The sequence below is a fragment of the Peromyscus leucopus genome, chromosome 8b (genome assembly GCF_004664715.2).
Source record: "Peromyscus leucopus breed LL Stock chromosome 8b, UCI_PerLeu_2.1, whole genome shotgun sequence".
Lineage (NCBI taxonomy): Eukaryota > Metazoa > Chordata > Mammalia > Rodentia > Cricetidae > Peromyscus > Peromyscus leucopus.
The window spans coordinates 63,863,819-63,885,772 of NC_051086.1; the positions used below are offsets into that span (position 1 = coordinate 63,863,819).

At 44.9% G+C, this 21,954-nt stretch overlaps 1 protein-coding gene across 1 annotated transcript; it reads right to left on the bottom strand.

Annotated features, from left to right (window-relative positions):
* Positions 1 to 5,311: 5,311 nt before the first annotated feature.
* Positions 5,312 to 21,458, bottom strand: C8BH17orf75 (chromosome 8b C17orf75 homolog). Its single transcript, XM_028866963.2, has 10 exons — positions 21,263 to 21,458; positions 20,139 to 20,219; positions 17,595 to 17,720; positions 15,733 to 15,876; positions 15,076 to 15,133; positions 13,407 to 13,526; positions 10,370 to 10,434; positions 10,109 to 10,245; positions 6,845 to 6,948; positions 5,312 to 5,859 (listed from the first exon to the last, which is right to left on the bottom strand). The coding sequence occupies exons 1-10, from the start codon at positions 21,400 to 21,402 to the stop codon at positions 5,653 to 5,655; spliced, it is 1,182 nt and encodes a 393-aa protein (XP_028722796.1). The 5' UTR covers positions 21,403 to 21,458; the 3' UTR covers positions 5,312 to 5,652.
* Positions 21,459 to 21,954: the final 496 nt, after the last annotated feature.

Consider the following 21,954-nt stretch of genomic DNA (forward strand, 5'->3'; position numbering starts at 1 on the left):
GCACACAGTGCAGAGGAAACCTTTGCCATCCCTCTGAGCCTCACTCAGGGAAGGCTTTGCCATTCCCTTGGGGCTGACACACTGGGGTCCTTGACATGGCCTTGCCCATGTCAACAACACACATTCACTCAGGACTTCACTCACTGCATATATATAATCATGTGTATGATTAATATATGGTTGTTATTATTAGAGAAGTCTTTGAAATGCCCTGGAGACCTCTTTCTCTACCCCAGTAAGCCTAGTCTTTAGGTCCTAGGGCCATCAACAACTTAATCTTGAAGAACAGGGCATGGTCAAGTTCACATCCTGAAGGCGAAATGAAAGTAGCATCTATGCTCAGGGCAAAGCCTGGGACTTTCGGGACTTTAACAGCGGAGCTGGTTTTACATGGATGAGGCCTGGAAGAGTCAACTGTGTGCCCACCTTTCCCAGATCAGCATCGGCCTCTAGCTTCCCAGTTAACATGTACCAAATGCTTGAAGATTAAATTGCCCTGTAAAGTGTAGAATGGGGGTCGTTTCCCTTCACATCAATTTCCTGTGTATTACTGAAAAATGTTCCCAAACAATGTGGGAGCCTTCCCAAAACTAATTAAGTTTGCCTTTGGCCTCCTCTCATTTCCCTTACTTTTCTGTTTCTTCCGTCAGATACTCATTCATCAAGTAACTTACTAAAATGCTTACCAATGATAATTTAAAAAATGAAAACAGGGCTGGAGAGATGGCTCAGCCGTTAAAGGCTAGGCTCACAACCAAAAATATAAAAAATGAAAACAGCTGGTTGTGGTGGTGCACGCTGGTAGGATTTGCTGAAGGAGGCAGAGGCAGGAGGATCACGAGGCCAGCCTGGGCTACACATAAAAAAAAAATAAAAATGAAAAATAAAAAATGAAAACAACGGGCAATAGTGGCATACGACTTTAATCCCAGCACTCAGGAGGCAGAGACAGGTGGATCTCTGTGAGTTCAGGGCCAGCCTGGCCTACATATGGAGTTCTAGGACAGTCAGAGCTCCATAATAGAGAGAGGAAGAAAAAAAATCAAACAAAGAGCCAATTTCTGGCTAGGGAGAGAACTCAGTCAAGTGGCTATGCAACCATGGGGACTTGAGTTCAGTCCCAAGGTCCCATGGAAAATCCAGGTGTAGTGCACTGTAGCTAGAGTTTTCCTGCCTTGCCCACAGTCAGGACAAATCTTTGTCACCCGCCAGTCCCACAGCTGCTCAGACCCAACCAAGTAAACACAGAGACTTATATTGCTTACAAACTGTATGGCCGTGGCAGGCTTCTTGCTAACTGTTCTTATAGCTTAAATTAATCCATTTCCATTAATCTATACCTTGCCACTGGCTCATGGCTTACTAGCATCTTCACATGCTGCTTGTCCTGGTGGTGGCTGGCAGTGACTCCTTCTGCCTTTCTGTTCTTTCTTTTCTCCTCTCTGTTAGTCCCGCCTATACTTCCTGCCTAGCCACTGGCCAATCAGTGTTTTATTTATTGACCAATCAGAGCAACACATTTGCCATACAGAACATCCCATAGCAGTGCACACTTGTCATCCCAGTGCTGAGGAGGCAAATCCCTGGGACTCGCTGGCCTGCCAGCCTAGCCTATTTGACAAGCCCCAGGCCACATCTCCAAGGTCCTCTGGTCTCCACAAACACATGCACACACACACACACACACACACACACACACACACACACACGTTTAAAGCGAGCCCATCTCACCGGGGAACTGGAGTCTTTGCTGGCACTTCTTTCTCCATGTCGTCCCTAATTCCAGCATAGTTCTGTGTGAGAGAAGAAAGGACCTGTGTCCTACAGGTGAAACGGTTTTGTTTTTTTTTTAAGATTTATTTATTTATTATGGATACAGTGTTCTGTTTGCATGTATCCCTGCAGGCCAGAAGAGGGCACCAGATCTCATTACAGATGGTTGTGAGCCACCATGTGGTTGCTGGGAATTGAACTCAGGACCTCTGGAAGAGCAGCCAGTGCTCTTAACCTCTGAGCCATCTCTCCAGGTGAAACTGTTTTAGACCACAAATAAAACATGATAAAACTTGTTTACCCGTTCCTTGTGCATTCCAACAGGTGACTAGAGTTTTTTCACACATGCCTCAGTATATGTATATGTGTATGTGTGTGGGTGTGGGGTGGGTGTGTATAAAAGGTATAATTTCCCCATAAACTTACTGGAAATTACTGAAGGTGTGAACTGAACTCAATTAGATAAAAAATATCTGTCTTGATTAGAAGCTGTGCTTTATTATTATAACAAATATAGTTACATTTTTGGTACAAGGCAAGCACATATTTCCTGTGTGTTGCACACAAACACAAGTTTATTCCATGTCTGAACATCACTTTTAAACCTTTAAAATTTAATACACTCACTTATTAAAATTTGAATACATACAGGTTTCGGGTCATGAGCTGTTTCTTCTCAGGACCAACAAGATAATCAATTCCATGACATCTTTCTCCTTGTCTTTAATAGCGGTACAGAATAGATCACAGACTTCTTTTTAAACATAAGACTACTATATACATTGCAAAGAAAGTACCTACAAATAAACAGTTATACTTTGCCTATATCCACAAGTGATTTAATGCATTTTGCTTTTATTTTTATTATTATTTTAGGTGAAACATTCACTTTTATTTTTATTATTTTTGATGAAGGCCAGAGGTCAATCCTGGGACATCAATCCTCAGAAGTTATCTACCCCTTTGTTTTCCTGTTTGTTGACTGGCTCATTCTGAGGGATGCATGTGTAGAGATCAGAGAGCAGGTTGCAGGAGTGGGTTCTCTCCTTCCACCGGTACATGGACTCTGGAGATAGCTCGCAGGCCATCAGCGTTGGCGGCAAGGCCTTTATCCACTGAGTTATCCCGCCAGCTCATCTTTTGTTTGTTTTCCAGTAAGGTCTCTAAGTGGCCTGAAGCTCACAAGTCAGCGAGGCTGGCCGGCAGGACTGCCCCTGCCTCATCAGTGCTAGGGTTACAAGCACATGTTACCACACTGGACTTTATATGGAGGTTCTCAAGATCAACCTCAGGTCTTCATGTTGGCAGGCAAGTACTGTACACTGAGACAGTACCCTGGCCATTACATTTATTTTCTAAAGGCCATTTGCCACAGACTCTTGATGGTGAATTTGAAAATGAAGATTTTTCTTTTACAGATTCAACATGTTGATGTCCTAATGTTGCTCATTACAAAATGATTTCAACATGGCCAAGTGCATTAGGAAAAGATTCCAGAAAAGTGCTGCCGAGCTGCTGACTATCGTCAGAAGGCTATCAAAATGCAACTTCAATTCTTTTCTATACTGCCTACAATTCAAGTTATTAAACTTTAAAGCATATGAAAGCATTTATGAAGATCCTGAATTGTATTTCTCATTAAAGGAAAAGAAAGGGCGTGGCAAGTCGTGTTCCTGGACTGACTGAGGGAGAGGAGAAGGCAGAAGGCCACTCTCAGTCACTCTCAAAGTCGGAACTCAGCTCTTAGCAGTTACGAGTTCCTCAGTGGTACAGGCTTCTGCTCCACTGCATCCTGAAGGCAGTGAGCACACAAGGCTTCTGATTTTCTAAACTAAAGTCATTATCAAATGGATTTATTAAAGAGCTATACAGAACAACCATGGGTGTGGATGCAGCTGGCATCCATGGGAATTAGAAAGGGCCACCCAAGGGCACTTACAATTGATTCAGTGTAAAACAATCCAAGGCTTGTTACACAGCTCCAAACCAAAATCAATGAGCAATTGTGATAGGAAGAATTTGTTTGCATTTTTAAAATTTTTAAAATATTACTTATTTATTGAGACAGGGTCTCACTATGCAGCCCTGACTGACCTGAAATTTGCTATGTAAATCAGGAAATCAGGCTGGCCCTGAACTCACAGAGCTCCAACCACCTCTGGCTTGTGAAGTGTTGCATTCAAAGGCATCACCACACCTGGCTTCCAGGTTACATTCTTTTTTTTTTTTTTTTTTTTTTTTTTTGGTTTTTTGAGACAGGGTTTCTCTGTGTAGTTTTGGTGCCTGTCCTGGAACTCACTCTGTAGACCAGGCTGGCCTCGAACTCACAAGAGATCCTCCTAGCTCTGCCTCCCGAGTGCTGGGATTAAAGGCGTGCGCCATCGCCACCCAGCCAGTTTACATTCTTATATTTGTTTGGAAAGGATATTTATTGTGTTTACTGTTTTGTTTTGTTTTGTTTTTTCCCTTAATACTGTTTAAGAACCCCAGCATTTTCATCTTAAAAATAAATAAAAAAAAATAAAAAAAAAAAATAAAAAAGGAAGAAAATCCAGGCTCCTGGCAAATAACTACCTGTAAAAGATGTGGCCACTTCTGCAATAGCTTTTCATTTGAGAGACTTTCATATTGAAGCTAGTACATCCATTTTTTTCTTTTATTTTTTTGGTTTTTAGATAATTTTATGTGTGTGTTTTACCTGCATGTAGGTCTGTAAATTACATGTGTGCCTGATGCTACAGAGATCCACCTGCCTCTGCCTCCTGAGTGCTGTGATAAAAGGCGTGCACCACCACTGCCCGGCTCATTTTTAAACTCATACACTCATGATTCATGTTGGCTTTAAAAAAGTGGTTTCATCATTCATGCCAACTATCAGTCTGTATCAGGTACCCACAGGATAAACAGATCTATCTTTGACACAGTATGGTAGTGCTAGTAAGGCCAGCATGTTGATGACTACTATGTAGTCCAAGCTGGACACAGACTCACTTTGTAGCTCAGGCTGGCCTGGAACTTGAAACCTGCTGTGGGGTGTTCTGTGTGTTAAATGTGTTGCTCTGATCGGTTAACAAATAAAACACTGATTGGCCAGTAGCCAGGCAGGAAGTATAGGTGGGACAAGGAGAGAGGAGAGTTCTGGGAAGTGGAAGGCTGAGGCAGAGAGACGCTGCCAGCTGCCGTGATGAGAAGCAACATGTTAAGATACTGGTAAGCCACGAGCCACGTGGCAACTTAGAGATTAATAGAAATGAGTTAATTTAAGATAGAAGAACTAGATAACAAGAAGCCTGCCACAGCTATACAGTTTATAAGTAATATAAGTCTCTGTGTGTTTACTTGGTTGGGTCTGAGCGGCTGTGGGACTGGCGGGTGAGAGAGCTTTGTCCTGACCCTGGGCCAGGCAGGACCAGGAAAACTCCAGCTACAGAAACCTCTTGCCTCAATCTTCTGAGTAGTTGGGATTACAGGCATGTGTCATCACATCTCACTGGGATCATATAGTTCAAAAAATTCTACAGTCCATTGAGAAAGGTCCTTTTTTTTTTTTTTTGAGGAAGAGAAAAATCTGCTAAATATTCCAGGAAGCTCTTGAGAAGCCAAAGATCACTTCCAAAGCTTTTTAGGCAGGATATGTTTGAAGCTTAAAATTTATGACATTAGCAATGTAGCAAAACTCCACAATTGTAGTACACACTATCTGCCTAGGACTCTGTGAAGATAATCCTTGGATTTTTGTGTTTAATTAAGTTAAACAAAAAAAGTACAAAAGGAAGAAAGAACCAGGGTGTTTCTAGCCATCTTAGGAGCAGTGCAGTCCTATAAATGAGGACAGCTAGTTCCACACACGCAGCCTCAGTCCATGTCATGACCCAAACCTCAGTCCAGGGCTTCTCTCATGAACTCTTCCAGGACGGCCACCACACTTTTGGCTTCGGGCATTTCTTCATGTTCCACTTTAACAATCTTCAAAAGAATATCTCCACTGCCACAGTTCTTAAGGAACATGTAACATTTAAACAAAGCATAATGATTCATCTCTGCCTGTCGGATAAATCTCTTCAAATTGTTTGTGTCTTGGATGGCCTAGGAAAAGATTACCCAGTTAATCTGTTTAGTGAGATAATGACGATAATGACGAGGCTTAAAGAATGCCCCCTCAAGCTGACACTCAGGGTCTGTTGACAAGGTTGGCTTTGTTTTATTTTGCTGTGATAGGGTCTCACTGTGCAGCCCCGGCTGGCCTCAAACTCACAGAGGGTTTGCCTGCCTCTGCCTCCCATTGCTGGGATTAAAGGTGTGCAACCACACACCCGGCGAATGTTGGGCTTTTTAAAAACTCTCCATTATTCCTATTGCTAGTGTGCTTTGCCTTTGGTGTAACAGAATCTCACATTTAAAAAGACTTTTCAGCTGGGCGGTGGTGGCGCATGCCTTTAATCCCAGCACTCGGGAGGCAGAGTCAGGCAGATCCCTGTGAGTTCGAGGCTAGCCTGGGCTACCAAGTGAGTTCCAGGAAAGGCACAAAGCTACACAGAGAAACCCTGTCTCAAAAAACCAAAAAAAAAAAAATTAAATAAATAATAAACTTTTCAAAGTGTCCTGCCAAGCCTTGGTGGCACACGCCTTTAGTCCCAGCACTTGGGAGGCAGAGGCAGGTAGATCTCTGAGTTCAAGGTCAATCTGGTCTATAAATGAGTTCCAGGACAGCCGAGGCTGTTACACAGAGAAACCCTATCTTGAAATATCAAAAAAAAAAAAAAATTTAAAAATTAAAAATCTCCTAAAGTGACAGCACTCACCTACCAGAATTTGAAATCATTTGTGTATTGCAACTGATATGCATCACAAATTATTAGCTTCATGTCCCCTAAATATAAACAAGCAATTCACTACCAAGTAATACAAATGAAATTGCATGCATGCAATGCTGCTGGACGGCAGGCAGGTGCCTTCCGTCACTCCAGGGCTGTGGACTCCATTTAAAGAACACTGTGATTGTAAAAGCCAATCACTGATGCTATCACCTGCAGTATTCAGATTCAGAACAGATACACTGTATGTGGCTTACCTTTAGTTTAAAGTTCTCTAGGACTTGTCTGAAAAGAAAAGGGTTACCCGCTTCAGCACCATGTAAGAAAGCCTGCATCCAGTCTTCACAGAAACGGTTGCTTCCTAAGCAACAGTAAATAAACAAAAGTAAGTACCACAAAGCACATGTATGTCAGTTTAAAAGATTTCACTTTTATTATTTTCAATTATGAGTGCGCGTGAGCACGTGTGTATGAGAACAGGTGCCCTAGGAGGCCTGAAGTGTTAGATCCCTCAACATGGGTGCTGGCAACTGAACTCTTTCTTTCTTTCTTTCTTTCTCTTTCCTTCTTTCTTTCTTTCTCTTTCCTTCTTTCTTTCTTTCTTTCTTTCTTTCTTTCTTTCTTTCTTTCTTTCTTTCTTTCTTTCTTTCTTTCTTTCTCTCTCTCTCTCTCTCTCTCTCTCTCTCTCTCTTTTTCTCTCTCTCTCTCTTTCTTTCTTTCTTTTTTTTTGGGGGTGGGGTGGGTTTCCAGACAGTTTTTCCATGTAGTTTTGCTGCCTGTCCTGGATCTCGCTCTGTAGAGCAGGCTGGCCTTGCACTCACAGAGATCCGCCTGGCTCTGCCTCCTGAGTGCTGGGATTAAAGGCGTGTGCCACCATTGCCTGGCTGAATTCTTTCTCTGAAAGAACAGCACATGCTATTAACCACAGAACCATCTATCCAGTCCTAGCACATGAATTTTTCTTTTCTGAGACAGGGTTTCTCTGTGTAAGCCTTGACTGTCTTGGAACTCACTCCTAGACCAAGCTGGCCTTGAACTCCCAGAGATCCGCCTGCTTCTGCCTCCTGCGTGCTGGGATTAAAGGCGTGCGCCACTGCTACAAGCCCCATAAATTTCTTTATAAAAACATTTATATTTAATTATTTAAAACTTCCCTTGCGACTTCAAAAATAAGTTAAGCTTACCACATGGTAAGAAATGCCCAAGCAGTTGAAGCCCCATCAAGACATTTCCCTTTGTCCCAGCAGAAAGGACCCTCATTCCTATACATGCTTTAAGCTTTGGCTAGCTCCCTTTACCTTATAGATGAATGTTTTGTATATGGTAAGGCTCTGAGGGTTTTTCTTAGTGGCTGTTTCACTAAACAGTATGTTTCAGAGACATTTTAATACGTATTCTAGCTTGATTTTAGCTGCTTGATATTCCATTGTGTGAATTAGCAATTTATTGATTTCTTTGTAATCTTTTTTTTTTTTTTTTAAGATTTACTTATTTATTACATATACAGTGTTCTGCCTGTATGCATGCCTGTAGGCCAGAAGAGGGCACCAGATCTCATTACAGATAGTTGTGAGTCATCATGTGGTTGCTGGGAACTGAACACGGGTCCTCTGGAAGAATAGCCAGTGCTCTTAACCGCTGAGCCATCTCTCCAGTCCAGTTTATTGATTTCTTGTTGTTAAACATTTAAGTTGCTTCCAATTTGTTATATCAAAAAAATGCCTTTAGAAGCAGGATATGTTGGTACATGCCTTTAATCCCAGCACTCAGGAGACAGAGGCAGGTGGATCTCTGAATTTGAGGCAAGCCTGGTCTACAGAGCAAGTTCCAGGGCTGCTGGGCTACACAGTAAAACTCTCTCTTGGAAAAAAACCAACATAAAAACATGTTTAAAAATGCCTTTAGGAGCTGGGCGGTGGTGGCGCACGCCTTTAATCCCAGCACTCGGGAGGCAGAGCCAGGCAGATCTCTGTGAGTTCGAGGCCAGCCTGGTCTCCAAAGCTACACAGAGAAACCCTGTCTCGAAAAACAAAAAAAAAAAACAAAAAAAAAAAAATGCCTTTAGGGCTGGGGTGTGGCTCAGTGGATAAAGCACTTTTCATGACAGCATGAGGTCCTGAGATCAGATCTCCAGCACACATGAAGCCAGAGGCCGAAGTGTGAATGTGAAATCCTGCTGTTCCTATGTTGAGATGGAAGGCATGGAGAGGAAAATCCCTAGAGCTTTGAGGGCCAGCTAGACTGACATACAGAGCAGCCAATAGAAAACTATCTTGTTTGGTGAGGACTGATACCCAGTGTTGTCCTGTGATTCCCCACATGTGCTAGGGTACACATGTACCTGCACTCACTCACACAGACACACACTCAAAAGATTTTCTGGCCAGGTGTGGTGGTGCACATCTTTAATCCCAGCACTTGGGAGGCAGAGGCAGGTGGATCTCTGAGTTGGGACCAGCCTGGTCTACAAGAGAGTTCCAGGACAGCCAGGGCTATTACATAGAGAAACTCTGTCTTGAAAAACAACAACAACCAAAAAAACATAACAAAACAAAGCAAAAAAAGATTTTCTTAAGAAAATGCCAAGCCGGGCAGTGGTGGCGCATGCCTTTAATCCCAGCATCTGGGAGGTCAGCCGGGTCTACAGAGTGAGTTCCAGGACAGTCTCCAAAGCTACACAGAGAAACCCTGTCTTGAAAAAACAACAACAACAACAACAACAACAACAACACACAAAAAAAGAGAAATGCCAAAAAAAAAAAAAAAAATTTTTAACTGGGCAATGGTAGCGCACGCCTTTGATCCCAGCACTTGGAAGGCAGAGGCAGGCGGATCTTTGTGGAATTCAAGGCCAGCCTGGTCTACAAAGCCAGTTTCAGGACAACCAGGGCTGTTACACAGAGAAACCAAAAAAAGCTGGGTGGCGGTGGCACATGCCTTTAATCTCAACACTCAGGAGGCAGAGCAAAGCGGATCTCTGTGAGTTCGAGGCCAGCCTGATCTATGTAGTGAGCCCCAGGACAGTCAGGGCTACACAGTCTGGAAAAACAAAATAACAAAAAAATCCCAAAATGGGAAAATGTAAACTAGGCATAGTGATGAATGTCTATAATCTCAGCACTTGAGAGGCAGAGGAAGAAGGTTTAGAAGTTCAAGGCCAGTATTGAGTCTACATGAGACCCTTTCTCAAAAACAATCAAACAAACAGAAAAAGCCTTTATATGAAGCACACTTGTAATCCTAGGAGAGCTAGGCAGGGATATTGTCAGCTCAAGGCCTAGACTATACAGTGAGAACCTGTCTTAAAATAAAAAATAAAAAAAAAAAAAAAAAAAAGTAAATGCCTTTATGAGCATGTTTGTATTTATTCCTGTGTACACACATGTGAATTTTCTTATACACAAAGTAGACTACGAGGCATGACTTGAGTCCCATGTTTCTAGGATCATGAAGGTTTCATGTCTGTGTCATGTGTTTTAAGTGCAGGGGTCCCACCAACACTGCCTCTGTTTCCGACTCACCTGCATTGTGGAACTGAGGTTGGGGGCCACTACAGTCGATGATCACAGACTTATGCTGCTCCTCTGTCATGGCCAAGCACAAAGACGTCATGGTGCCTTCGTGAATCAGTCCCTGGAGACTGGCCACACTCAGAAACCTGTCACACAGACAAGTCCTTACCATCAGCAGCATTGCAGAACGGGAGAAAACAAATGCATTCTACCCTAGGGGTGGAAGGTCCAAATGGGGCTGCTGGGATCCCCGGGAAAAGCTTTCTTTACCTGTTGATGTCTCTCTTGGTTTTTTCATCGGATTCTTTAAGCTCAACAGGAGTATCACTTAGAGCCTATGAGAGAGAGGGAGAGGGCGCAGTTTGATACATGCCTCCTCTGTTCCTCACTGACCCACCACTCCCCTCCCAATGCATCATCCGCCCAGTGATCACACATGGTTACTATGAACATGGCCCAATGGGCGGCTGCCTGCAATATTTGAAGGCAAAGTTGATTCCATTGCTGCAGATTAAGCCAGGACCTCTTACACCCTACACAAGCTAAAGCCCTGTTCGGTGATGCCTTGTTTGTTTATTTTATTGGTTTTGAGAAACAGGGTTTCTCTGTGTAGCTTTAGAGCTGTCCTGGAACTCACTCTATAGGTCAGAGGTCAACATGCAGGAATCAGTGCTCTCTTTCCAGCCTGAAGGATCCAGGGATTGAACTCAGGTTGTCAGGCTTGGCAGCAAGTGTCCTTATCTATGACACCAGCCCCCAAATCTATCTCGTGCGTGTGTGTGTGTGTGTGTGTGTGTGTGTGTGTGTGTGTGTGTGTGTGTGAGAGAGAGAGAGAGAGAGAGAGAGAGAGAGAGAGAGAGAGAGAGAGAGAGAGAGAATACAAGTGGAAGTCAGCACAGTTCTCTCCTGCCACCTTGTGGGATCTGGGGATTGGGCTCAGTCATCAGGCTTGTGCGGGGACCAAACACCATCATATAGTTAAAATTACTTTGCATTTTGCTTTCCTTTTCAGATATTCTGGAAACGGCCCGTTTCCCAGCATTTCAAACAGTCATTATTTCAGGCAGGTGTGGCTGTGCAGGTCTGTAATCTCGAGAAGCTGAGGCAGGTAAGACTGAAAGTTTAGAGTCTGCTGGAAATGACTCAGTTGAGTAAAAGTGCTAGGTGTTCCAGCCAGCCAGCCTGAGTGCTAGCCCCAGAACCCACATAAATGGCCAGATCTGGGGCATGCAGCAGCCCAGCACTCCTGGTGACATGGGAGGCAGAGACAGACAATCAGCACAGAGCTTGAGGGCCAGCCAGCCTGTTAGTACACCACACAGAAACAAGGTGGAAGAAGAGAACTCACAAGAGCTGTCCTCTGTTCTATACACACACACACTAAATAATTTACATCTTTTCTTTTTTTTAACATCTTTTCTTAAAAAAAAAAAAAAAAAAAAGTTAAGCCATGCTACGCTAAACAGTGAGGCCTTCTCACCGGGCAGTGGTGGCACACGCCTTTAATCCCAGCACTTGGCTGGGCGGTGGTGGCGCACGCCTTTAATCCCAGCACTCGGGAGGCAGAGGCAGGCGGATCTTCGTGAGTTCGAGGCCAGCCTGGGCTACCAAGTGAGTTCCAGGAAAGGCGCAAAACTACACAGAGAAACCCTGTCTCAAAAAACCAAAAAAAAAAAAAAAAAAAAAAAAAATCCCAGCACTTGGGAGGCCGAGCCAGGCGGATCTCTGTGAGTTCGAGGCCAGCCTGGGCTACCAAGTGAGCTCCAGGAAAGGCGCAAAGCTACACAGAGAAACCCTGTCTCGAAAAACAAAACAAAAAACAAAACAAAACAAAAGAAAACAGTGAGGCCTTCTCTTTATTTATTTTTTATTAATTTTTGTCTTTGTTTTTTTTGACACAGTTTCCCTGTGTAGCTTTGGCTGTCCTGGAACTTGCTGTGTAGATCAGGCTGGCCTCAAACTCAGAGCTCTGCCTGCCTCTGCCTCCTGAGTGCTGGGATGAAAGACATGCGCCACCACTACCTAGGGAGGCCGTCTTTTTGTTTGTTTGTTTGTTTGTTTTGTTTTTTCGAGACAGGGTTTCTCTGTGTAGCTTTGCGCCTTTCCTAGAACTCACTTGGCAGCCCAGGCTGGCCTCGAACTCACAGAGATTCTCCTGGCTCTGCCTCCTGAGTGCTGGGATTAAAGGTGTGCGCCACCACCGCCCGGCGGGAGGCCATCTTTAAAAAGTGGCTAGAAAGAAAAGATTATTACTTTTGTGTGTGTGTGTGTGTGTGTGTGTGTGTGTGTGTGTGTGTGTGTGTTTGGTTTTTTGTTTTTTGAGACAGAGTTTCTCTGTGTAGTTTTGGTGCCTGTTCTGGATCTCATTCTATAGCCCAGGCTGGCCTCAAACTCACAGAGATCCACCTGGCTCTGTCTCCCAAGTACTGGGATTAAAGGCATGCTCCACGACTGCTTGGCTACTTTTTTTACTGTGAAGACCCCGCTGGCATTTTTTTTTTTTTTTTTTTTTTTTTTTTTTGAGCCAAATGTGAAGCAAGCTTTAATTAAATACTGGCTCGGTAGATGGACTCTGGCCAGGCCCACCCCTGGGTTCCCAGGAAATGGCCACAAGTCACATTTTGCAGGGGTTTAAAAAGGCAAAACCCACAATTCACTACATTGCCATCAGGTCCAATCAGGGGCAAGCATACATCCTGACTAAGTATTTTCCACCCACATGTGCTCAAGCATGTCTGGGGCAGATGGGTCAGACAAAACTTATTTAAGGGGAGTGAAAACATGTGCCAGCTGGCATCTTTAATGGGACAGGGTCTCACATAAATCAGGTGGGTGTCAAACTCTCTCTGTAGCTGAGGCTAGCCTTAACCTTATTCTCCTGCTTCTATTTTCCCATTGCTGAGAGTATAAACATGCACCAGCACACCTGATGGGAAAGCACCTTTTTAATGGAAAGCTCCAGCTGACATTCAACCCACCTTAGTATTAAGACTTTCTAGATAGAAATCAATGAGATGTGGGTGGTAGCGCACGCCTTTAATCCCAGTACAGAGCCAGGGTATGTCTGTGAGTTTGAGGCCAGCCTGGTCTACAGAGTGAGTTCCAGGACAGGCTCCAAAGCTACACAGAGAAACCCTGTCTTGAAAAACCAAAAAAAAAAAAAAAAGATGTGGTCTAAACAGCAAGCATAGTCTGAAGAAATATTGAGGAAGGACAAAGTTATGTTTAGTGAAAATAAGTATTTTTTAAGTGATCCGTGGTCTGCTGAGGAGATTCTAATTGGGGATACTCTGTGCGCAATACTTACGGCATGTAGCAGAAAGGTCAGTTTCTCCTGAAAGAGAAGAACTACCCTTTGGATCGGACACACCACATCCTCATACCAGCTGTTCAGATAGGATTTTACATCATTCCCCAGGCTCTTTTCCTAGATCGAGAGAGAATGTCATTTGATTAAATATCATAAAAGCCTTTACCTTAGTGGACTTTTTTCTTCAGTATACTCTTTCTCTGTATGCATTTGTGTGTATGTGTAAGCTCAGGGTTGACATCAGGTGTCTTCCTCAACTGCTCTCCACCTTCATTTTTTAAATTAGATTTTTGGAGGTAGGTGGTGGTGGAGGACACATGTGCGCCATGGTGTCTGTGTTTAGATCAGGGGACAACTTATAGAAGTCAATTCTGACCTTCAACCATGTGGGTGCTGGAGATGAACTCAAGTCATCAGTCTTGGTGGCAGGTACCATCTCCAACCTCCCCATCTTATTTTCTTTCTTTTTAAAAAATATTTATTTATATGTATACTGTATTCTGCCTGCATGTATGGCCTGCAAGACAGAAGAGGTTGCCAGATCTCACTATTGTGAGCCAGCAGGCTGGGAATTGAACTCAGGACCTTTGGAAGAGCTGAGCCATCTCTCCAGCCCTCCATCTTATTTTCTTGAGACAGGGTCTTTCACTGAATTTGGAGCTCACTGATTTGGCGGGGATGGCTAGCTAATGAGGTACAGGGATCTGCCTGTCCACCACTTCAGCACTGGGATTATAGGTGCATGTCACCACACCCAGATTGTTCTAAATGTGAACACTGGGGGTCCAAACTCAGGTCCTCAAAGCCATCTTCTTAGCCCCTTCTTCAGTACAATTTGTAAATTTTTATTTTTTGTTTATATGTATGTATGTTCTTGTGGAAGCCTCCTGGAGTCCAGGAGAGGGTGTTGAATCTTCTGGAAGTGGAGTTATAGGTGGTGATGAGCAACTGGACTTTGGTGCTGAGAACTGTAGTCTGGCCTTCTGAAAGAGCAGCAAGTGCTCTTAACTGCTGAGCCGTCTTTCCATCCCCCACCCCCTTCAATATGCTCCTAATGGCTGGAAAACAAAAACTAGGACAGGTACCTTTTCTGTTTGTTTTTGAGTCATTGTTTAGCCATGTAGTGCAGCCCAGCCTTGAACTTGCGATTCTAAACCTCCCAGATACTGCCCGGCACACTTTCTTTGTCCCCCACTCCTCCTTTTTTTTTTTTTTTCAAGGCAAAAACCACTGTAGCCCTAGCTGACCTGGAACTCAAGAGATCCTCCTATCTCTGCTACCGAGTGATGGGATCAAAGGTGTGTGCCACCGCTGCCTGGCCATTTTTTTTCCCCACAATAAACTTAATGAGTTGTGAGCCATGCATCTTGGTGCAGACCTGTAGTTTCAACACTTGGAAGACTGAGACAGGAGTATCTCAAGTTCAATGGCTGTTTTCTAGCCATTAGGAGTATACTGAACACAACACATCAAAAGCAGAATCACGAGCCTTCGGCACCTATAACACTGCTGCATCCCCTGCTTGTGTCCCACACCACGCATGTACGCCCACCAAGGGGAGGAACTTAGAACTGAAGTGTCTGGTGGCTGCCGAGGGACCCCACAAGTACAGCAGTCCTGGTGTGTTCATCATTTTGTCTTAGAAAGCTCACGTTAGTCATCTTACCTCACAATCCAGGTGGTTTTTCAGCCCTTGGACATACTTGTCCAATTCAAGCCTGAAGGTATGGTCTTAAGGAAGAGAGATAGAAGGATCGATCAGTATTTCACCTCTCAGCAAGAAATACAAGGTTGCCAGCTGGTGGTGGTGGTGGTGGTGGTGGTGGCACAGGCCTTTAATCCCAGCACTTGGGAGTCAGAGGCAGGCAGATCAAGGCCAGCCTGGTCTGCAGAGGGAGTTTCAGGACAGCCAGGGTTACACAGAGAAACCCTGGCTGGTGGGGGGGGGAATGCAAGGTCTCAGCTGGACAGGGTGGCATACACCTTTAATTCCAGCACTCAGTGTCAGAGGCGTGTGGATCTCTTTAAGTTTAAGGCCAGCCTGGTCTACATAGTGAGCTCCATGCTAGTCAGGACTACAAAGTGAGATCCTGTCTCGGGACGGACACACACACACACACACACACACACACACACACACACACACACACAGAAAGACCAAGTCTCTCAAATACTACAAACTGGATGAAACAAGCCTAGGCAAATGGCAGCAATCAGGGTCAGACACACCCTTAAGGGTGGAGAAGGTGGGGGCAGGGTGATAGCTACTAGCCCCCTCCCCATGTTTTCCCTCCCGATACCCTCAAATACAAAGAAAGGATATAGCTCCAGTCCTTTCTCAGACCCTCCTAAGAAGCAGACCACATACTCGGAAGGGTTATATTCAGGCTCCACTGCTGCTATTTCAGGAAGCAGTTTGTCCTGTTGGAAAAGGCAGTAATAACAACCAACTCGGTAACCTGGAATTCTAGAAAAGAAAGAGAAAGGGATAAAGTGGCACATCTGATACTCACGTCCTCGCTTTGTAGACCGCTCTGAACCCTGGTCTTGACCTGGTATTACTTTCAGATCTCCCACTCATGCAGAGATTCCCAGCCTCAGCTTACACATCCTGGCAGAGGAGCATGACAGTTCACCCAGGTGAGGTTTAATTAAACAGCCTAAAGACTAGGCGTGGTGACGCATACCAATCCCTGCACTAGGAGGCAGAGGCAAGCAGATCTCTGTGTGTTTGAGAACAACATGATCTACATGGTGAGTTCCAGACCAGTCCGGTTCCATGGTGAGACCTTGTCTCAACACACAAACCAGCCTCTAACAGAGGGTCATTGAATTCTGTTTTCTCATGTGAGAAATCTAGGAGTTGGAGGATGGCTAGGCAGTTAAGAAAGCAATGGCTAGTCATCGTCTTCTTTTTTTTTTTTTTTTTTAAAGATTTATTTATTTATTATGTATACAGCATGTATGCCTGCAGGCCAGAAGAGGGCACCAGATCTCATTACAGATGGTTGTGAGCCACCATAGTTGCTGGATATTGAACTCAGGACCCCTGGAAGAGCAGCCAGTGCACTTAACCTCTGAGCCATCTCTCCAGCCTCCAATGGCTAGTCTTCTAAAAGGCCCAGGTTCGATTCTCAGCACATGGTGGCTCACAAACATCTGTGCCTCCAGTTCCAGGAGATCCAACACCCTCTTCTGGACCCCACAGGCACCAGGCACACACCTTGTGCACACACATTCATCATACAAGCAAAACAACCAACCATACACATAAAATAAAAAATTTAAAAATTGTTTAAAGAAAAATCCACACAAAGTTCAGCTTTGTTCACAGAATAATCATTCATAAAAATAAGCATGTTCCCTGTCCTTTAAACCTTCACATGGCTGTTATATGCTGATGTGCCAGGCACATCCAGTAGCTTTATCCTTGGGCCACAGGTGCATACTTGTAAGGGAACCTATATTTGAACAATTTGAAGGAGTGTAACGGCGAGACAGTTGGGATTAGGCTGAGGGTACCTGTGACCTGACCTCCCTGTGACCTTGGGCTTTCAATTCTCTGTTTCCTTCCTCACTGGAAAATAAGATAACTGCCATTTGTAAGAAGAACGACATCAGCAATTGTGAAAGCACATTACAAACTGTAGGCATATAATTTCTACTTTGGTAATTAACATTTTTTTTTTTTTTTTTTTTGGTTTTTCCAGACAGGGTTTCTCTGTGTAGCTTTTAGAGCCTGTCCTGAATCTCACTCTGCAGACCAGGCTGGCCTCGAACTCACAGAGATCTGCCTGTCTCTGCTTCCCGAGTGCTGGGATTAAAGGCATGCACCACCACCACTGCCCGGCAGTAATTAACTTTTCTAAATGATGCTATGGGACAAAGAGCTCTGCACACACTAGGTAAGTGCTCTGCATCAGGACTCCATCTCCAGCCCTGGAATCTTTTCTCTAAGTATAAAACAGACTGCAGTACATCCACGTGCCAGAATCTCACTCAGTCTAATTTCACACGGTTGATGTGTGAGATTCATCACTCTGGCTGGGAGTAGAAGGGGAGGAGGCGCTGGAAAACAGAAAACAAGGATGTTTTCTGCAGGTCTAGGTCTTTTCGAGTTTCTCCACACTTCTCATGTTTAGCTCAGAAATCAAAAACACAGGAGACAGCACATTTTATACTTACCTCAGCTCTACAGATGCAACATTACCCAGCCCTTCAAAGAAGGCTCCCTTGGAAAGACGCTTAGCAATGAAACCGCGCAGCTCTGGCTCCACTTCTGACGGTAGATTAGTATCCACCAAGGAGAGGCTTGACAAATGAAAGACACACATTCCTTACCAGGAGGACACACACACCCATAAATCACACATAAGTCACCAAAGCCAGGGCCTCGGGCTCTCCCTTAACTGCGTCTCTATGTAGCCCAGGCTGGTTCTGAACTAGTTCCATAGCCTAGGTTAACCTCAAACTTGCTCCACTCTCTTAAGTGCTGGGATCACAGCTGTGTATTGCCATACCAATTTTAGGGTCTCTCTTAGAATGCTGTCTACTTGACGACCCCTGCTGGTGAGTGTTATTGTTTAGACTTGAAATGTCCCTCAAAAGGCTCCCAGACCATAGTGGTAGTGGAAGAATTCGAACCTTTAGGAGGACATTAAGTCACTGAAGTATGACCTTAACAACGTATCAGAACCCTAACTGGTTGGCCAACTGGCTGGAAGCTTGCCTGCCTCTCTCCCATTTTCCCTTTCTTCCTAGCTGCCCCGGGGTTCACAAGCTCTTCTGCCACACACTCCTGCCATGAACTCCTGTGTTGCCACAGGCTCACAGGCAACAGGGTCAAGAAACCACCGACTGGTCGGGTGGTGGTGGCACACACCTTTAATTCCAGCACTCGGGAGGCAGAGGCAGGTGGATCTCTGTGAGTTCGAGGCCAGCCTGGTGTCCAAAGCGAGTTCCGGAAAAGATGCAAAGCTACACAGAGAAACCCTGTCTCGAAAAAAACAAAACACATAAAAAAAGAAACCACGGACTGAAACTTCTGAAACTCAGCCAAATTAACCTCAAAGATGATTATCTCCCCAGGTGTAGTGCCATAAATCTTTAGTCCCAGCAACTGGGAGGCAGAGGCAGACAGATCCATTTGAGTTTTCTCGTTCCACTTTATGAATTCCTCATATCAAATTCAACTCGTCAGGCCTGACAGCAAGTGCCTTCACCTGCTGGGACATTTCACTGAACCTATTTTGGTGGGTTTTTGTTTGCTTATTGTTGATGTTTTAGAATTTTTAAAAAGATTTATTGCTATTTCTGTTTAAGTATATGTGTATGTATGTCTGTGTATCTGTATGAGTGTATGGGTTTGGGTGCCCTCAGAGTCCAAAAGAGAGTGTCAGATAATCAGGATCTGGAGTTAGAGGTGGTCGTGAGCCACCTGACCTGGGTGCTGGGAACTGAACTTGGGTCCTCTGAAGTAGTATGTGCTCTTACCACTGAGTCATGTCTCTCGCCTTTTTTTTTTTTTTTTTTTTTTTTTTCAGTTTTATTATTTTATGTGTAGGGCTGTTTTGTCTGCATGTTTGTGCACCAAATGTGTGCTTGGTATCTGTGGAGGCCAGAGGAGGGCATCACATATGGTTGTGAGCCACCATGTGGGTGCTGCACATTGAATTTGGAAGAGCAGCCAGTTCCCTTAACCACTGAGCCATTTCTCCAACCCCATTTGTTTTTTTAAAGATAAGAGTGTCATGTAGCTCAGTCTGTTTCAAACTCACAGTGTAACTGAAGATGACCTTCAACTGTTTTCGTGTGTGTGTGTGTGTGTGTGTGTGTGTGTGTGTGTGTACACACGAATATGCATATTCACGTATGTGCAGGGACGTTTGTGTACGCATGTGCACATACTTACAGGGGCTAGAAGTCAACCTGTTCCTCAGATGCTGTCTACCTTTTTTGAGGCAGGGTCTCTCACTGGGATCTGGGGCTTGTGGATTTAGGTTAGACTGGCTGGCTAAGAAGATCCAGGGATCCTCCTCTCTCTGCCTACCCTGGGCTGGGATTCCAAGTACACTGCTCTATTCAGCTTTTACCTGGATTCTGGGAATTGAAGTTAGGTCCTCATACACTTTATAGACTAAGCCTGACACTGATCTCCCCAGCCTGACACCGGAACTCCTAATCTTCCTACATTCCCCCTCCCAAGTGCTAGAATTACAGGTGAATGCCACCACGTTTGGCTGTTGTTTTTATTTAATTTTTTTTTTTTTTTTTTTTTTTTTTTTTTTTTGTTGACAGTTTCTCTGTATAGTCCTGACTATTCTCAAACTCGCTCTGTAGACCAGACTGTCCTCAAACTCAGAGATCCATCTACCTCTGCCTCCTGAGTGCTGGGATCAAGGCATGTGCTCCTGGCCCACCCCTACCCCTCCACTTTATTTTTAAATATAAATCTTGATAAAAATATTACGTCAAATTTTTACTGGAGTTCCAATCAAGAAACTCAAAAGAATTCTATCTGGCTAACCGCAGGGGCGTTATCAGTATTTGCATCTGCCCTGCTGTGAGTGAAAGAGCCAAGGAGGAGGGAATCAGAAGAGGTTCCTAGGGGATAGGAGGAGCTGATGACTGACTCAGAGAAAGTTCCGTAGCCACAGGATACCCACGGATATCTACAGATAAGCACAGATCATGAAAGCCCATGAGTGAATCATGCTTCGCTGTTTTTACCTGAAATCATCACCAGAGGGAGTTTCTGCATTTAGGCCACTTGAACGTCCATCATCGCTATCCCCTCGATGCTGTGTCAGTCTGCAAGATGCAATACACCAAACAGCGCTGTCAATCAGAGTATCCAGCCCTTGTAGGCTGGGCAAAAGCAAGGGATCCACTACAATGCTACAAGACAAAGAGGCCCCAGGAAAGAGTGCTGACAAGAGCCCCCTTTCTCTCCAGCGTACTTAAAATAAGTGGAGCAAAGACCTAGTGTCTGCAAAGTTTGGAGGAATTCCCCTTTAAAAATCAAGTAAGGGCTGGAGAGATGATGGCTCAGCCGTTAAGAGCACTGGCTGCTCTTCCAGAGGACTCGGGTTCAATTCCTAGCACCCATATGGCAGCTCACAGTTGTCTGTAACCCCTGTTCCAGGAGCTCAATCACTCTCACACAGACATACATGCAAGCAAAATACAAATGCACATACTTTTTTTAATTAAGAAAAATTAGTTAATTAAAATAAAAAAAAAAACAAACAAGGCCTGGAGAGATATTTCAGCCGTTAAGAGCGCTCACTACTCTTGGGGAAAGATTCAAATTTAGTTCCCCATACCCACTTAGGGCACCTTACAATCAATTATAACTCAAGTTCTAGGTGTATCTGATGCCTCTGGCCTCAGTGGGAACAAGCATGCATGTGCGAATACCCACACACAGACACAGAGACACATAATTAACAATATAAAACACACCTTAAAAATTCCAGGGCCACAAGGGCTCCTGGAAAGTCAGCAGTGGGTGGGCAGGGGAGAGAAAGGCAGCAAGAAAGGAGAAAACTAGAGGGCAGGGATGAAAGTGTGTAGTAGAAATGAAGGCAATTGGGAACAGCCACCGAGGGCAGAGAACAGACACTGAAGGAATGCGCTGAATAAATGTCAGGGGCTGCGGTGACAGGCTAAAAGAGGGCAGAAGGCTTGGGAGTGCAGGGCATAAAAGCCCAAGCGAGCCTTGAAGAACCGACTGAGGCCAGGGGGGCCCATTGGGCCAGAGACCTTGGCTGGGAGAGGAGATGGCGAGTGGGGGCTTCGGGGTGCAAGGCTGGGCGGCGGGGCCGCGGGCGCAGCGGGCAGGATGCGGGCACCTGCTTCCGCAGTAGCTGTACAGGCAATAGTGTCTGCTGGGTGGCGGCTCGAGTCTCCGCTCCTCCGCAGAGCCACCCTCCTCGCTGCTCTCCAGCTCCTTTTCATCCCCATCCAGCGATTCCTGCAAAGACGGGAGCATCGCGGCAGCCTCCTCGCGGCCCTGTGTCCCCGTCAAACCATTCCCCCGCAGCTGGGCGGCCCTCTGTGCGCCGGCTCGATCTCCTCCCCGGCCTCGCACATCTGAGTTCCGTTGGCTTTCCGAGTCCCGGGCAAGAAAGCCCGTTTGGAGAGACCGGCTCTTTGGGGGGCTCTCTGAGAACCCCTTACTATTTCTTTTTAACCGACTTTCCTCCACCAATTGACGTATCAAGGAGACAGTATGTGCCGAAGATGATACAGCTGTTCCACTGCCTTCTTTCCGTGTGCAAAAAAGACGTGCATATAACAGTTTGAAGACAGACACGAATTTAGCCAGACCTGGAGGAGCGCCCCTTTAATCCTTAGCACTCTCGAGGCAGAGGCAAGAGGATTTCTGTGAGCTCCAGGCCTCCGTGGTTTACAAACCGCGTTCTAGGCCAGTCAGGGCTACACAGTGAGACCCTGCCTCAAAAATAAAATTAAATAAATAAAGACAAGATGCCGGAAGATGGTGGTGCACGCCTTTAAACTGAGCACCCTGAAGGCAGAAGCT

What these genes read in the sequence shown, in the direction of transcription:
- C8BH17orf75 (XM_028866963.2), bottom strand. Translation starts at nt 21,402, where the DNA reads ATGCTCCCGTCTTTGCAGGAATCGCTGGATGGGGATGAAAAGGAGCTG. An exon ending in TGACCTTTCTGCTACATGCC is followed by an intron (nt 10,435 to 13,406) that starts GTAAGTATTGCG and finishes TCTCTCTCATAG; the next exon opens with GCTCTAAGTGATACTCCTGT. An exon ending in ACCAAGAGAGACATCAACAG is followed by an intron (nt 10,246 to 10,369) that starts GTAAAGAAAGCT and finishes TCTGTGTGACAG; the next exon opens with GTTTCTGAGTGTGGCCAGTC.